The following is a 17027-nucleotide window of genomic DNA, read 5'->3' on the forward strand; positions in this document are numbered from 1 at the left end:
GGAACATCACACTCTGGGGACTGTTGTGGGGTGGGGGGAAGGGGGAGGGATAGCATTAGGAGATATACCTAATGCTAAATGACGAGTTAATGGGTGCAGCACACCAGCATGGCACATGTATACATATGTAACTAACCTGCACATTGTGCACATGTACCCTAAAACTTAAAGTATAATAATAATAAAATAAAATTTAAAAATTAAAACAATTGAACTCATGGAGAAAGAGAATAAAAGGATGGTTATCAGTGGCTGAGAGGGATAGTGTTGAAGGGAGTGGGTAATGGGAACAAAAATACAATAAAGCAGAATGAATAGGATCTAGTATTTGATATCAAAACAGGGTGACTAAGTCAACAATAATTTATTGCAATTTTAAAAATAACTGAAAGAATATAATTGGGTTGTTTGTAACACAAAGAAAGGATAAATGCTTGAGGTGATGGATACTCCACTTACTCTGATGTGATTATTATACATTGCATGCCTGTATCAAAATATCTCACGTGCCTTATAAATATATATACCTACTGTGTACCAGCAAAAATGTAAACCATATAGGCTCATTAGATATATCTTACTTTAGACAGAAATCTCTAAAATTTTAGATCATACATTGCAAAACTGTGTCTGGGGTCAAAATATCCTAACAGCATATTTGCATTTCTAGAAAATATGACTCTACTAGAGTATATGATAAGAGAAGCATGTGACATCTTCAGAACAAATGGGGTTGGGAAGTCACCCTCTCCAAACTCAATTTTCCTTCTGTTTTTGTGCCAACCACATTTATTTATGCCTAATATCCTATTAAAGAAGTAGGGTACCTCAACATTTTTAAAGAAATAGGAAAAATTTATTATGAAGTATAGTTATATTTGGTGAAAATACTTGGCTGTTATGATTTATTGAGTTTTAAATTGTCTCCTTTTATTTACAAAAGAAAATGGGTATACAAAATGTATGAGACAGGACATTTAAAATAAATGCCAAAAAGAAAAGCTAGAAACCATTAAGAAGAAAAAATGTAAAACCAGTAACTATGCTAATAGCCAATATTTGAGTCTGTGCTATAGGCAACGTATATTGCTAAGGGTTTTGCATGTATTCACTCATTCCATCCTTACCACAGCACTATTAAGTGGATACTTTTGTTATCCACATTTTCCTGATGAGTAACTAAGGCACAGAGAGATCAGTAATTTCCTGAGGTCACACAGCTAATAAATGGTAGAACTGGGATTTTACTTCAAACAGTCTTGCTTAGAACTTGAATGCTAATCTTGGGTGCTATTCTGCCCTCCTAACTTGGGGACACTACTTTTCTGAGCTTCAAAGCAGGCAAGGCAAGAATATTCAATACTGTTTCCAAGTGCTAAATTCTTGAGGAAGTCACTGGGTGAATTGTAATATACTCATGTAACATTATGTAACATGACAAAAACAAGATCCAAAAGTGTTCTTCATAATATTTCTGTCATCTCCACCCTCAACAAAGGGAGCTCAAACAGTAACTCAGTGAACACAGCTAACGTGATTTGAAATCCAGATTTCCTAAAATGAATAGCATTGATGATTGGGTGTGATTTCTGTCATTGATCCCTGTTTTACGTACTTCATAGCATGTGCAGCAGTCTATGATCTTGTTTATATGTTTATTTGACTTTGCATTGCTGGCCTCCCCTGCTAGGGTGACAGCAAGGACCAGCCTGCTTTGTTCATCTGCATGTCTTCAGAACTTAGCATAGAGTCTGGAATGGTAGGTGCTCAAAAAATTTTTAGTAAATAATCCCCCAAAGGCAAAGAATTCTGTCTAAGAACATGGCCTCAAGATCTTCAAATATAAATTATGACTATGAAGAGTCATTGTTACTTAAGGAGTTACTAGCAGAGCATTCTGGACCAGAGTTGGAGAGCAGGGTGTTGACACTTCTAGTTGTTTTTTTCTTCTTTATAAGCCCTGATGTCAGAGCCAGTCCCTGGAGCTGTTCTGCAAGATCCATCCAAACCCTGTCCACATAGGCAGTTGAGGCCTTCCTACAGTTGACAAAGTGAGTGGACAGAAAGGAAGATCTTCCCCACACCTCCAGCACTGTTTAGTTCAAAGCTCTCTGCTGCTGTCTCCAATCAATCATCTCCAACCGGAACTGAAAGACAAAACACTTCATGTTGCGTTTCTGCAGCAAGAGTTGCGTCTGGCTTCCTGCTACCAGATTCGTTTTTTCTCAGCACTTCTGGAAACACAGGACTTATGTGGACAAACCAAGCCTTGCATTGCAGCCCAAGCTATTTCAGGGCACACCAAAGCCTGTGGGCGGTGGCCTCCCTTTTCAGCCTCCTTTACCTTTGCTTTTCAGTGTCTCCATCCCCTGAGCAGCATATGAGGGGGAAAAAGGTGGCACTCGACCTAGACACAGTTTCAACTCAAGGAAGAGATTAACAAAACAATATTATTTATCAGGGAACCTGTCCCGATATTCACGTAGGTTCTTTTCTATTTTCCTTAAGCATCGGCCAGCTTGAGAAATAAAGGGACAGAGTACAAAAGAGAGAAATTTTAAAGCTGGGCGTCTGGGGGAGACATCACATGTCGGTAGGTTCCGTGATGCCCCACAAGCCGCAAAAACCAGCAAGTTTTTATTAGGGATTTTCAAAAGGGGAGGGAGTATGCGAATAGGTGTGGGTCACAGACATCAAGTACTTTACAAGGTAATAGAATATCACAAGGCAAGTGGAGGCAGGGCGAGATCACAGGACCACAGGACCACAGGACCGGGGTAAAATTAAAATTGCTAATGAAGTTTCGGGCACCATTGTCATTGATAACATCTTATCAGGAGACAGGGTTTTGAGAGCAACCGGTCTGACCAAAATTAGTAGGTGGGAATTTCCTCTTCCTAACAATCCTGGGAGTGCTATGGGAGACTGGGGTCTATTTCACCCCTGCAGTCTCGACCATAAAAGACAGGCGCACCTGGTGGGGGCTGTTCATAGGCCTATACTTCTAAGTGCATATTCTCTTTCTCAGGGATGTTCCTTGCTGAGAAAAAGAATTCAGCCATATTTCTCCCATTTGCTTTTGAAAGAAGAGAAATATGGTTCTGTTCTGCCCAGCTCACCGGCGGTCAGAGTTTAAAGTTGTCTCTCTTATTCCTTGAACAATTGCTGTTATCCTGTTCTTTTTTCAAGGTGCCTAGATTTCACATTGCTCAAACACACATGCTGTACAATTTGTGCAGTTAATGCAATTATTACAGGGTCCTGAGGCGACATACATCCTCCTCAGCTGACAGGATTAAGAGATTAAAGTAAAGACAGGCATAGGAAATCACAAGGGTATTGATTGGGGAAGTGATAAGTGTCCATGAAATCTTTATAATTTATGTTTAGAGACTGCAGTAAAGACAGGCATAAGAAATTATAAAAGTATTAATTTGAGGAACTAACAAATGTCTATGAAATCTTCACAATCCACATTCTTCTGCCATGGCTTCAGCCGGTCCCTCTGTTTAAGGTCCTTGACTTCCTGCAACAATTATTTGTTCTAATATTTTCTCTAAATAAATCTGAAACTCAAACCCTAATTACATCATAATTTTTAAAAACCTGATAGCTGTTCTAAGCTTTGGTTTCACAAACTGCAGGGCCAGTCCTAACCTTCTCATTTATGTCCTGTAACACTGCATCCCTTTATTTCCCCTAAGCCCGCTGTGCCACACCGCTGCACCTTTGCTCTTGCTCTTTCCTTGGCCTGGGACACCCTGACCCCAGCCCTTCTCTGCCTTCCAAGTTTCAGCTCAGATGTCACAGACACTTTGAAATTTCCAGATGCTGCTATGTACCCCTCTCATGTCTCCCTCTGTTTTAGCACTTACTGTATTGTATTTAACAATCTCTTTATTGTCTGCCTCCTCCATTAGACTGCAAGCAATTCCTTGAAAGCAGGAACCATGTCTTTCTCATTTCTTGCTCACAGTTCCTGGCATAAAGTCTAGCATGTAGAGAGAACTCAATAAATATTGATTGGAATGAGTCGTATTGCCTAAAAGCCACGATGCTCTCACTGTCTGACCTATTTTTTTCTGCATTCAAAACTCTTGGAAGCAACAGAAACATTTTAAGTGACTTTGAATATGAGAACTTCTGAAGATGTAATCTTTTGTTATTTCTCTTCCTTTTCAGGAACCTCCTTCAGGAGCTATAAAAGAAAGGGAGGAATCATGTCCACGATTGCAGCTTTCTATGGCGGCAAGTCCATTCTCATCACGGGGGCCACAGGCTTTCTGGGCAAAGTGCTGATGGAGAAGCTGTTTCGCACCAGCCCCGACCTGAAAGTCATTTACATCCTTGTGAGGCCCAAGGCTGGCCAGACACTGCAGCAGAGGGTTTTCCAGATCCTAAACAGTAAGGTATGCCTTATAGGAAAGAGTGTGTGATGGGCAATGCCTTAGGGCAAGATGATTCACTACAATGTTCTCTTATAGTCTCGTATTGCAAGTGGGGACCAGGCTACCTGCACAGGTAGAGGAAGACAGACAAAACAAGACAGCAACAAGCTGCTGGTGGAAATCGGTGTTTTCCCAAAAGAGGGAAAAGAGTGCTTAGTTTCAGTCCAGGGCAGGTGAGATTGTCTGTGTTCTGCAAACTACTAAGTATCAAAATACTCAAACTCCCTGAGTGGATGCTTCAGGCTTAATATCTGCTGCAAGTTCATCTGAACTCTTCACTAATTTTCTTTTAAATTTAAGGTTGTTTTTCCTCCCCAAATTTTTTGGATATTCTTCTATTCTGTTCTATTCTATTGCCTAGGGCACAGATGTGACTACTAAGTACCCATGCAGTGATACTTTCAGTTGTCTAAACTCTACAAGGTTTAGCTGTTATATATTTTATTTATGGAAACTTTTGATATTTCTATTATCCCATAAGTTCTTCTATGGTAAAAACATTGGAAATAAAATATTATATCTGTGAATGAGCATTTGGATATCAAACCCTCTCTCCTCTCGAAAAAAAAAGACATTATGCATATTCTCTCACGTTTTAATTTATAAATTTCAAGGCATTATAACCTTGGGTCTCAAACATATCTGGGTTCAAATTCTTATGAATTTGTTGTCATATCACCTCTTAACCTTCAGGTTTTTGATTTTCAAACTTTCCAATGTTTTAAATAAAAACAACTACTACTTTCATAGGAACTAAATGAGAAAATGTACATATGTTGTTCATAATGCACTTTGGAATATAGGGGGTGACATAAGATTGGCAAAAAGAAAATTCAAAGTTTATTTTTTTACAATCTCCTTTCCAGTGTGTAGGAATGCTAACATCTATGATGCACATGTATCTGATAGGATGGCACATTGTAGACTGCCCAGAAACACTGATGATCAAATTTATCTGCTTGCAACAGAAAACGATTTTCTTACAAACCATCATCAAGCAAATTGGAAAAGCCTCACATCTGATGGCTTGACTCAGCAGTGGGACAAATTAGTCCTAACAGCAAACATTTTCTGGATACTTGGTACGTGGCACCTACTATCCAAAGGTCTTTTCACACCTTACTTCATGTATCTTTGCAATAACCCTGTGAAGTAAGAACCATTACTATTCTCATTTTATAGATGGGGAAACTGAGGCCTGAAGCGTTAACTTACCGAAGGTCTTCTACCTAGTAGAGGAAAAATCGGATTTCCAACCCTATAGTCTTCTCTAAGGCCAGCACACTTGCTCCTGCCCCACACTGCCTTCGGGATAACTAATGGTTCTTAAAAGGCTGATGTGACATAGAACCAAAACCTAGAATAAATTCCCAGATCCCTCTTCAGACAGTTTTTCTCAGTTATCTACCCCTAATGGACTTCGTTTTCTTGGGGTTGATCTTCTCATGGAGTATCTTAATGGTGTTCTCTGTTTTTCCTGAATTTGCATGTTGGCCTGTCTTGCTAGGTTGGGGAGGTTCTCCTGGATAATATCTCAAAGTGTGTTTTCCAGCTTGTTTCCATTCTCCCTGTCTCCTTCTGGTACTCATCAATTGCAGGCTCGGTCTTTTTATGAAGTCCCATATTTCTTGGAGGCTTTGTTCATTCCTTTTCATTCTTTTTTCTCTATTCTTGTCGGCATGTCTTATTTTAGTAAGGTGGTCTTTAAACTCTGATATCCTTTCTTCCACTCAGTTGATTCAGCTGCTGATAGCTGTGTATGCCTCATGACATTGTCGTGCTGTGTTTTTCAGCACCATCTGGTCCTTTATGTTCCTCTCTAAACTGGTTATTCGAGTTAGCAATTTCTCTAACCTTTTATCAAGATTCTTAGCTTCTTTGCTTTGTGTTAGAACATGCTCCTTTAGCTCATCATAGTTTTATATTACTCATCTTCTGAAGCCTACTTCTGTCAATTCGTCCATCTGATCCTCCGTCCAGTTCTGCATCCTTGATGGAGAGATGTTGTGATCATTTGTAGGAGAAGAGGCACTCTGGCCTTTTGGGGTTTTGGCATTTTTTCCGTTGATTCTTTCTCATCTTTGTGAGCTTGTCTAGTTTCAGTCTTTGAGGCTGCTGACCCTTGGATGGGGTTTTTGTGTGGGCCTTTTTGTTGTTGTTGTTGTTGTTGATGCTGTTGTCGCTTTCTGCTTGTTTGTTTTTCTTTCAATGGTCAGGTTCCTCTTCTGTAGGGCTGCTGCAGTTTGCTGGGCGTTCGCTTCAGGCCTTATTCATCTGATTTGCCGCTGTGCCTGGAGATGTCACTCAAAGAGGCTGGAGAGCAGCAAAGATGGGTCCCTGCTCCTTCTCCTGGGACCTCTGACCTTGAGGGGCACGAGCCTGATGCCAGTAGGATTGCTCCTGTATGGGGTGTCTGACAACCCCTGTAGGAAGGTCTCACCCTGTTGTGGCACCGGGATCAGGACCGTTTAATGAACCACTTTGTCCCTTGGTGGAGAGGGTGTGTTTTACTGGGGGGAAACCCACTTGTCTGGGTTGCCCTGATTCCTCAGAACTACGAGGAGGAGAGGCTAAGTCTGCTAGTCCACAGAGACTGCAGCCACCCCTTCCCTTAGGGGCTCAGGCCCAGGGAGATCAGAATTCTGTTCCTAAGCCTCTGGCTAGAGTTATTTGAGATCCTGCAGGGAAGCCCCTCCCCCACCAATGAGGAAGGATGGGTGGGGGTTAGGCCTGAAGAGGCACTCTGGCCACAGACTGCCACAGTGTGTGTGTGGCTGCCAGGGTGTATAGGGCTGTGGGGACAAGCCTTGGGACCAAGCCTTCCAGCCTTCCTGGCACCAGCAGGGAAAAGCACAGCCTGGAGTTATAGAAATGGGTGCCACCCTTACCCCGCCCAGGGAGCTTAGCCTGTTAGGCAATTGCCAGTCCCAGTGCAGGCTGCTGCCCCTCCCTCCCCCAAGGAGCTCAAATGGCTTAGACAGCAGGAGGTGGCAGCCAGGGCTGGTCGTCCCTCTGCCCCCAGGAGTTCAGTAGGCTTAAGCAGATTTTAGCTGAGAGGCTGTAAGAATCTGTACTTTCTCAGGTTGGGAGGGTAGGCCCTGGTGGCCTGGGTTCTGGAGTGGGCTCTTCTGACCCGTAGGTTGCACTGTTCCATGGAAAAAGCAGTTCCCAGGGCTGGGTAGCATGCTCACTCACTACCTCCCTTGACTGGGGAGAGGGGATTCCCCTTCCCCGTGTGGCTCTCAGGTGGGCCACCTTACCACACTGCTCTCTTCCTTCTCTCGGTGGGTCACGCCAGCCTTCTAATCAATTTTGATGAGAGAACTTGGATACCTCTGTTGCTGGCGAAGGATTCATGGCTTATTATGTTTGTTTATCTTTTTCTTTTTCTTTTTTTTAAATATACTTTGTTTTAGGGTACGTGTGTGCAGGTTTGTTACATATGTATACATGCCATGTTGGTGTGCTGCACCCATTAACTCGTCATTTAGCATTAGGTATATCTCCTAATGCTATCCCTCCCCTCCCCACCCCCACCCCACAACAGGCCCCAGTGTGTGATGTTCCCCTTCCTGTGTCCATGTGTTCTCATTGTTCAGTTCCCACCTCTGAGTGAGAACATGCGGTGTTTGGTTTTTTGTCCTTGCGATAGTTTGCTGAGAATGATGGTTTCCAGCTTCATCCATGTCCCTACAAAGGACATGAACTCATCATTTTTTATGGCTGCATAGTATTCCATGGTGTGTATGTGCCACATTTTCTTAATCCAGTCTATCATTGTTGGACATTTGGATTGGTTCCAAGTCTTTGCTATTGTGAATAGTGCCGCAATAAACATACATGTGCATGTGTCTTTATAGCAGCATGACTTATAATCCTTTGGGTATATACCCAGTGATGGGATGGCTGGGTCAAATGGTATTTCTAGTTCTAGATCCCTGAGGAATCGCCACACTGACTTCCACAACTGTTGAACTAGTTTACGGTCCCACCAGCAGTGTAAAAGTGTTATGTTTGTTTTTCGATGGGAGCCTCCAATCACCTCTGCTTCTAGTAGGCCATCTTGGCTCCACCTCTGGACTTTGTTTTCATCACATAGCAGACATTTCGTGTTAGTCTGGGAACTTTGTTGCCAACTATGGATTTCTAGATAAATATTGTGGCAGAGAGTCTTGTGGTCCACCCAATCTTTATCTACTGCTTCTTTCAATGCAGTGTTTTTTATAACACGGCAACATTGCTTTTGTTCTGAAAATCGTGATTATACTCTATGTAACTTATCTGTGAAACTGCCTTGCAAATCTCAGCACCTGTTTTCACTATTGGGCTATTTACCGTCAGCTGTTGACTTTTATGAACAGTGGTTCTCAAAATGTGGTCCCAATATCAGCAGCATTTAAGATCACCTGAGAACTCTCTGTTGTGATCAGATGGTACTTAACAGCCTGGGCTTCAGAGGCAGACAGACCTGGGTGTGAATCTCCATACGACCAATTGTGAGTTGTGTGATAGTGGACTAGATATATACTTTGCTGAGCCTTGGTTTCTTTATCTGTAAAATGCTGTAATAATACCTTGCTTACCCAGGAAGTCTCTGCGTCTTTCTCTCTTGCCCTCAAGCCTTTCTGGATTTAAGGTATGGCTTTTACCACTATTTCCTAGGGCCTCACTTTTTACTAAGTTAGGCTGCATACCAAGTTATGCCAAAAAAAAAAGTGGGTTTTTTTTTCCATAAATTTTTCCCTCAGAGTTGTGGGAGGAAGGGAATCTGATGTGTATAATATAGTTGAAAAACACATCTATGGTAGGTCACAAACCATGTCCACATGGCCATTTTGTGGGTAACAAGAACAGATTCTATCACCTGATTATTAATGCACAAGACATTAGCTATGTAAATATCTACTTTCTTGTCACTGTATGGAATCTGATACCTGTAAAGAGATTTTCCATGGAAAAAATTATGTGCTTGGTTTTATTGCTGCATATCCCAAAACTGAAAAGTTTTTGCTACACAAATTGTGTATGTTTCAGAATATAAGAATGCTATTGCTGATTGGCTGTGGATAAAGCTCTGTGCAAATAAGGAATTATGCAAGAAGTAGTTACTGGCCATCTATGAGATTCAAGATATTATTTCTTGTATTCCCTTTGAAATTGAAAATTCAAGATAAAGACAAGACAGATAAAATTATATTTTTTTATATTTTTTAAGTTATGGGGATGAACTATGTTTGAAAGGTGAAAGAAACCTCTAGATTATATATATATCTATGTATATGTAAAACCTCTAGATTATATATATATATGTATGTGTGTGCCACTGCACTCCAGCCTGTGCAACAGAGTGAAACTCTGTCTCAAAAAAAAAATAGATAAAATACGTTTTTATAAAATATTTATTTATTTTGAGATAGAGTCTCACTCTGTCACCCAGCTGCTGGAGTGCAGTGGCTCTAAGCTCACTGCAACCTCTGCCACCTGGGTTCAAGCGATTCTCCTGCCTCAGCCTCCTGAGTAGCTGGGATTACAGGCATCTGCCACTGCGCCTGGCTAATTTTTGTAGTTTTAGTAGAGACAGGGTTTCACCATCGTGGCCAGGCTGGTCTTGAACTCCTGAACTCGTGATCCACCCACCTCAGCCTCCCAAAGTGCTGGGATTACAGGCGTGAGCCACCACGCCCAGCCATAAAATAGTTTTAATGCATAGCTGAACTTGAGGCAAAATAAGGAAATCCGTAAGTGTCCAGAAATAACAAGGAAGTACACACCTACACACAAAAAGAGCAAGAAAAGTTGAACAAGCACACAAATATGACAAGTATTTATTGACAAATGTATGTCAGGCACATATTGCTTTGTGCCTGGGGAGCAGGGGCAAGAAAGTAGAAAATAAAACAGACATGGGATTGGCCTCATAGATCTTAAAGTCCAGTGAGGTAAACAAGTTTCATAAGAAATAAATGTATATTTAAGTATTTTGAAAAGTACTGTGAAGAAAAAGAACAAGGCACTTTGAGAGAGAAAATAAGAAGTGACACCTGCTTTAAAATTATGTGCCGGAAAAGGACTCCAGAGATAGTGCCCTGGAGCTCAGGAAGAGTTAATATGTTCAAGAAAATGCAGGAGGATATTTCTTTCAGGTAGATGTCTAGGCTCTGCCTACTTTGCATGCTTCTATCTGACTATTTGAGGCAAAAATTTATAGAAGTATAATCATGCCTTTGCTGCAAAATGAGAAATAGACATTTAAGAAGAAATTTCCATCTCATCGAATGAGCATTTTGATGCTATAGTAATTGTTTCAATTGAAAACATTTATTTGTACATATTTTCTTTTTTTTTTTTTTTGAGATAGGGTCTTACTCTGTTGCCCAGATTGGAGTACAGTTTGCAATCAGCTTACTGTAACCTTAAACTCCTGGGTTCAAAGGATTCTCTTACCTCAACCTCCTGAGTAGCTTGGAATACAGGCACACACTGCCAAAGCTGGCTAATTTTCAAATTTTTGTACAGACGGGATCTCACTATGTTGCTTAGGCTGGTCTTGAACTTGTGGCCTCAAACAATCCTCCTGCCTCAGCCTCCCAAAGTGCTAGGATTACAAGTGTGAGCCACTGCACCTGGTTTATACATATTTTCAATAGTTTTAATAAAATATGTTTACACAAATTTTCAGTAGTTTTATAACAACAAAGTTCCTTAGAGGCAGAGGATAGACTTTTTTTAAATTTCTGAGACATGGTCTCACTCTTATCACTAAGGCTGGAGGGCATTGCATGATCATTGTTCACTGCAGCCTCAACCTCCTGGGCTCACGTGATCCACCCACCTCAGCCTTCCAAATAGCTGGGACCACAAATATGTGACACCGTGCCCAGCTATTTTTTTTAATTTTTTTTTTTTTTTAAAGACATGGTGGTCTCACAACATTGTACAAGCTGGTCTCAAACTCCTGGTTTCAAGCAATCTTCTGGTCTCAGCCTCCCGAAGTGCTGGGATTACAGGCATGAGCCACCACACCTGGCTAGAGAACAGACTTTTAACAACAAAAAAGTACTTTTTATTCTAAGGTTGAATTTAGGAACCTGTATAAAGTAAAGGTGGGTAGATGAGACTGATTGCTTACAGAAAGCTAGCTTTGTGTGCTGGACTTGATACTATTACAGGTTTCTTGAAAGATCTGGGAAAAAATGTTTAAAATTGCAACTGGAAGACATTTGCTAGACTAGAAATGGAGACTCCTAAGCACTCAGGAATTCGGCAAATGGCTGCTGGTTGGGTTTTTATTTTTTTTTTTGGATTTAAGATACCCTCGAACTCTAGTTTAGTTCTTTCTGAATTGAAGATGACTAATTGATGGGTATGTTTCATATTAGTAAAAGCAAAAAGCTTATTAATTTATATTTTACATTAACAAAACCGATAGAGGGAAATTCTACTTTGCCTTTGTAACCCATATGTCAGCTTGGGTATCCCTGCCCTTTAATAAAAATGTAATTAATGACATTCTCCAAGAATCATTGAGAATTCTCAGATGGCTCATTTTTCGTGGTCATCTCTGCTGTTGCCTGGGATGAATTAGGTATGTTTATGAATCATCTTTCATTTCTCATGGGCTCCATACCAAGTTGATCCAGACCAGGCTAAGGCCCTTTCTTCAGTTGTCATAAATTTAGAATCAAACAACAAAAAGAGAGAACACTTGCCTCAGACTGCCTACCACTCATAGGACTTGCCTTTACCTCCCACACATGAATGCCCAATCTTTCAATGGGTCATCCTCTACCCTGTTAATTGAGGTTTTCTGTGTTTATTTTTCTCATCATTTTAAGTCTTCCATTTATTGTAATCTAGGAGAAAATGAGGTCATTGAGTTTGTTAATTCATTATGCTGAGTTTAGTACACAAATTCTACGCAATATTTCACAGACCTGGCTTTTTCTTGGTGCAATAAATATGGGCTTTTTGTAAACTGTTTTTCTCTTTTTGGTCCCACAGCTATGTTTTAGATGGTTAAAGCTGCTAAAAGTCTAAACCCTCAATTGCAGGTTACTTGTAGGTTTAGTTATCATATCTGTACTGGGAGGTAGCATAGGGCAGTAAAAAGAACACTGATGCTCTAGATAGTCTCTCCTCAATCAGAGAGATAGAGCTTGGTAGAGAGACCATGGCCTAGTTACCTAACCCATATGAGTCTTGTTTTTATTATTCATAAACTGTATCTGATAATAACAGCTATTTCATATGGATTTGCAAAGATCAAATGTGATCCTAAGTATAAAATAATGTTTTATATTATGCAATATAAATTACTAGGTTTTTTTTTTTTGAGACGAAGTCTAGCTCTGTCACCCAGGCTGGAGTGCAGTGACACAATCTCTGCTCACTGCAACCTCCGCCACCCGGGTTCAAGCGATTCTCCTGCCTCAGCCTCCCAAGTAGCTGGGATTACAGGCACCCGCCACCATGCCTGGCTAATTTTTGTATTTCTGGTAGGGATGGGGTTTCACCATGTTGGCCAGGCTTGTCTCGAACTCCTGACCTCAAGTGATCTGCCTGCCTCGGCCTCCCAAAGTATTGAGATTACAGGCATGAGCCACCACTCCCAGCTAAATGTTAGTTTTTTATCAGTAACCTCTCATTTCTTTTACCCAGGTATGTTTTGTTCATTATCCCTAGGCAAGACCCTCTAGATTGCCTATAACAGTTTCACACTCTTATCAAGGATGTATATATTCCTGCATTCTCTTTTCTATAGTTAGTCATCATTTCATTAGAAAGATATTTAAGAATTCACATTTATATTACAACATTTAATTTGAAAAAAACTTTTTGCAGGAAAGGAAAGTATAATCAGAAATTTATCTATCATCTTAAAGTCCTAGGTTTCACCAGTCTGTGCCATATGTGTTCACATTAACTCTCCATTCTGCATGAGTTGTACTAATGTGGGTGCTGAAGGAGATAAACCCCCCAAATCAGTAGCTTAATACAAATGAAATTTGATTCTCAAACACAGTAGGTGTAACTGGTAAAAGGCATTGCACTCCACAGTCATTCAAGGATCCATGCTGAGGGAAGGCTGCCATCTTCTGCACATGGCTTCTAAACCATCCAAGGTCTCTCTGGATGACAATAAACAACTGTCAGTGGGGTAAAAGAGGCACTGGACATCATGTGGAAGGTTTTCGTGGCCCAGGCCCAGAAGTGCCTATCACATCTGTCCATATTCCATTCTCAGAACTGTCATTGGGCATCTAACCACAAGGATGGCTGGAAAATGCATAGCTGTGTGTCCAGGAGAAAAGGAAAATAGGATTGTTGAACAGCTAATGAGGTTCTGCCATGGCCTTCTTTTTAGGTCGCCAAATATCTGCTTTCCTCTCTTTCCCACACATAGAAGACACTCATTCCTACCCCAGGGTCTCATACCATTATTGCATCCAGTCCAAAGTCCAAGGGGGAACAGACTATCCTCTCTATCAGATCCAGATATTTCAGCTTCTGGTTTGGTATTCTTGGATAAAAAGGCAAATTTTCTGCCTCCCATGTTGAGGTAGAAAATGTCTCTGTTCTACCTCTTGTCATTGTAGAACAGTGAAGTTGAATTAAAAATAAAATCAAACAGACAAAGACACCTTCTATTCAAAAAAGAGAAGACAGGCAGGCAAGCAGCAGTCCCTAGAATATAACCATAAGGAAATCCTGATTAGCGAGTATTGAGAAGCTTCTTACACTGGGAGTGGGGAAATTCCTTAAATAGCCTCTAAATCTACTCTCTGGGACGAACCTTCTTTTCCATCATTATTTGTGGTGGCTCCAGCCTCTGGAAGGTTCTTCCTTATTTCTTATTCCTTGGCTGTCACCTCTGAAGTGGCTGTTAAGAAGTGTGCTCTTCTTGCGATCTTTGGCTTCATAACTCATTCTGCAAGAGTAAAGATGGAAACCAATGGGTGTTTTAGGTTTAAGGTCTGTCATTGGCGGACTCTGGGGCTGTGGGAGAAAAAATAAATCCCTTGGTTCATGCACACAATGTTACAGCTTGGCATAAGTAAAAGACATGAACAAAAGGATTAACGAAGAAGTGAAAGAAAGGAGTATACATTAGGCACAACATCATCTAAAAACTAATAAAAAACTGGAATGCATTAAACTTGTTCATTCAGTAAGTGTTGGCTGAGTGCCTATTAAGTGTCAAGCATTGAACCAGATGTGGAGGATACAGTGGCAACACATGGAAAAAAAGTTAAAGGAAAAAAAAATGGGTAATAAATTTGTTATTGGTTTTAGCAAATCCAAAAAAATTCGAGAAAATAGTGCAGTGTTTGCCAAATCTAAAACTCTTTCACCCTCACTGAGTCTTAAATTAGGAATGCACAAAAGCAGAATTACTAGAAAATCAAAGTTTTATGGGTGTATTCCCTTAAGTAATAGCCCTATACTGGAAAGCTGGTGGAGGTGACTGCGCATTTTAAATAACCAACCTGCACCTTTACCCCCTCCCCCATATTCTAACCAAATAAAGTATAAAATAAGGTAGAACTCACCATGTTACATCAGCTTACCAGGAATGAAGTCAATGCTGATTGGAAAAGTGTCAAGCATTAAAGAAGAGTTTGGATTTATCTTTAACACTGTCTTCCTGTCACTCGAGACTTTAATTTCAGCCAACTCTACTTCTAAAACCAACCTCTTATGCAGTGATCTTGTCTGGGTCAGAGTTTCTTCTGGTAGGCATCGGATTCTGCAAATATTTATTATCTCATGTTAATCCAGTCCCCCGCTAGATTCTGCCATTTAACTTTAACGAGTTTGACACAAACAGAGTGATTTAATGCAGTTGTAACTTATTCCTAAGTAGGGCCTGGTATAGCCTTTAAGCAGTACATCTCTCCAGTCACACATAATAATGAATGAATTCTAACTCCCTGCAAGTACTAGTGTTCCTGAAGGTAGATAAACCATGTCAGCTATGTGAGGCTTGGAAATTTTTTTTAAAACATAGTAACCAAAAATGTTACCAGTTGACCTTTGATTACAACTATATCCCCCAGGAAATATGACCAAAAGGACATCTGTTCTATGTATCAAAATTCAGACATCTGCTTCATTCTTTTCCTTTTATGGTATGCATAGATATCACATCTGACTTCCAGTTTCCCTGCTGTCAAAGAGAAACAATTAAATGGGAGATGCTCTAGACAAAGGGATTTTAAAAAATCCATTGGCCACAGAGAACTAGAACTGAAGAATCGAAAAAGATTAATTTTCTTTCTTATTACTAAGTTTCTTAAGTATTTTCAGAGCACTTAAAGGGACATATCAATGGGGGGAAAGTATATGAATTAATGGCAGGATTCTTGAGGACTTTCTCACAAAGATAATTAAGGTGTCACTCTAAGACAACAACCAGAGACACCACAAATAATGTATAGATATTTTTATTGTAGTATTACTTATAGTAAACTTAGATCCAATTTAAATGTTCCACAATAAAGGAATGACTAAATAAACAATATATACAAGTGTTAGACAAGTATTCAGGCATTAAGAATCATGTTTTATAAAATAGTAAATGACACAAAAAGGCTTGTAATATATTGGTGCAAAAACAGATGCAAAACTATATTCAGTATAATCTCAATTATTAGCCCTAAATGTTGTTGTGATCTTGGATTACATTTTTTTTGCATTTTCAAATTTTCAAATTAGAATTATCATTATGCTACTTCTATGGTAAGGAAAAATTACCCTCTATAATAGTGAAAAAATAAGAACAGTAATCCTCTATCTTCCACATTTTCCAAATACAGTGAACACATTACACTTTTACAGTGGAAGAAAAGAAACACCTATCTTGTAAAGTAGTAAATAAATCAGAATAAGGCAGAAATCAATCATGAATTTACAAAATTATGTCATCAAGTATAAGTTCAGTTCATTTTTAGTTTTGAAACTGTTTATCAAAATTAAATAGTTTGACTTATTTTTATTAGAAGTATGATTCTAAGTATTCAACATTGCTTTTTAAAAAATTATCGTCTAGTTTTTCATAAAATCTGAAGAGCTGCTAGGTAAATTTCGCACACCAAATTTCATGTGTTGAAATGTGAACATGCTCACCACAGACCAAGGGTTTCCAAGCTGCTGTTTCATCTCTTACTATGGAAAATATGCTCATGTAATTATGAACCAATCAGCTTTTCGTTGTGTCAAAAGCAAATGTAGATAGTGAAATTGATATTTTAGCTTTATTATTGTCTTAAATATGTCTTGGCTTAAAAAGACATGGATGGCTTTTCCCCACTATACCAGATAATGAGTTGCAAATAAATCATTCAGTAGTAAAGTTCAAAGAAACATTGAAAGCATTTTGAGTTTCCTAGTGTCTTACCGATATGTTTCTTTTTACAACAACCATGTCCCACGTCTATCTGTTTAGTATCTTAAGTTGCTAATAATCTACTCTCAATAATTCCTTAAGAAAACATTAAAAGGACAATATCTATACCAAGGGAATAAAACCTGCAGTAGTAGAAATTATTAAAAGTGATGTAGCTACTTAAGAATGAGTGC

General features: G+C 39.7%; 1 protein-coding gene across 1 annotated transcript in view; it reads left to right on the forward strand.

Annotated features, from left to right (window-relative positions):
- The window catches only part of FAR2 (fatty acyl-CoA reductase 2), a 188948-nt gene that overhangs the window by 122367 nt on the left and 49554 nt on the right, over positions 1–17027 (forward strand). Inside the window, exon 2 of the mRNA XM_002823069.6 lies at positions 4183–4409. Coding sequence (XP_002823115.1) covers positions 4221–4409 — 189 coding nt within the window. The 5' untranslated portion in view covers positions 4183–4220. The remainder of the gene's footprint in view (positions 1–4182; positions 4410–17027) is intronic.

Source organism: Pongo abelii, chromosome 10, assembly GCF_028885655.2.
Source record: "Pongo abelii isolate AG06213 chromosome 10, NHGRI_mPonAbe1-v2.0_pri, whole genome shotgun sequence".
Taxonomy (NCBI): Eukaryota; Metazoa; Chordata; class Mammalia; order Primates; family Hominidae; genus Pongo; species Pongo abelii.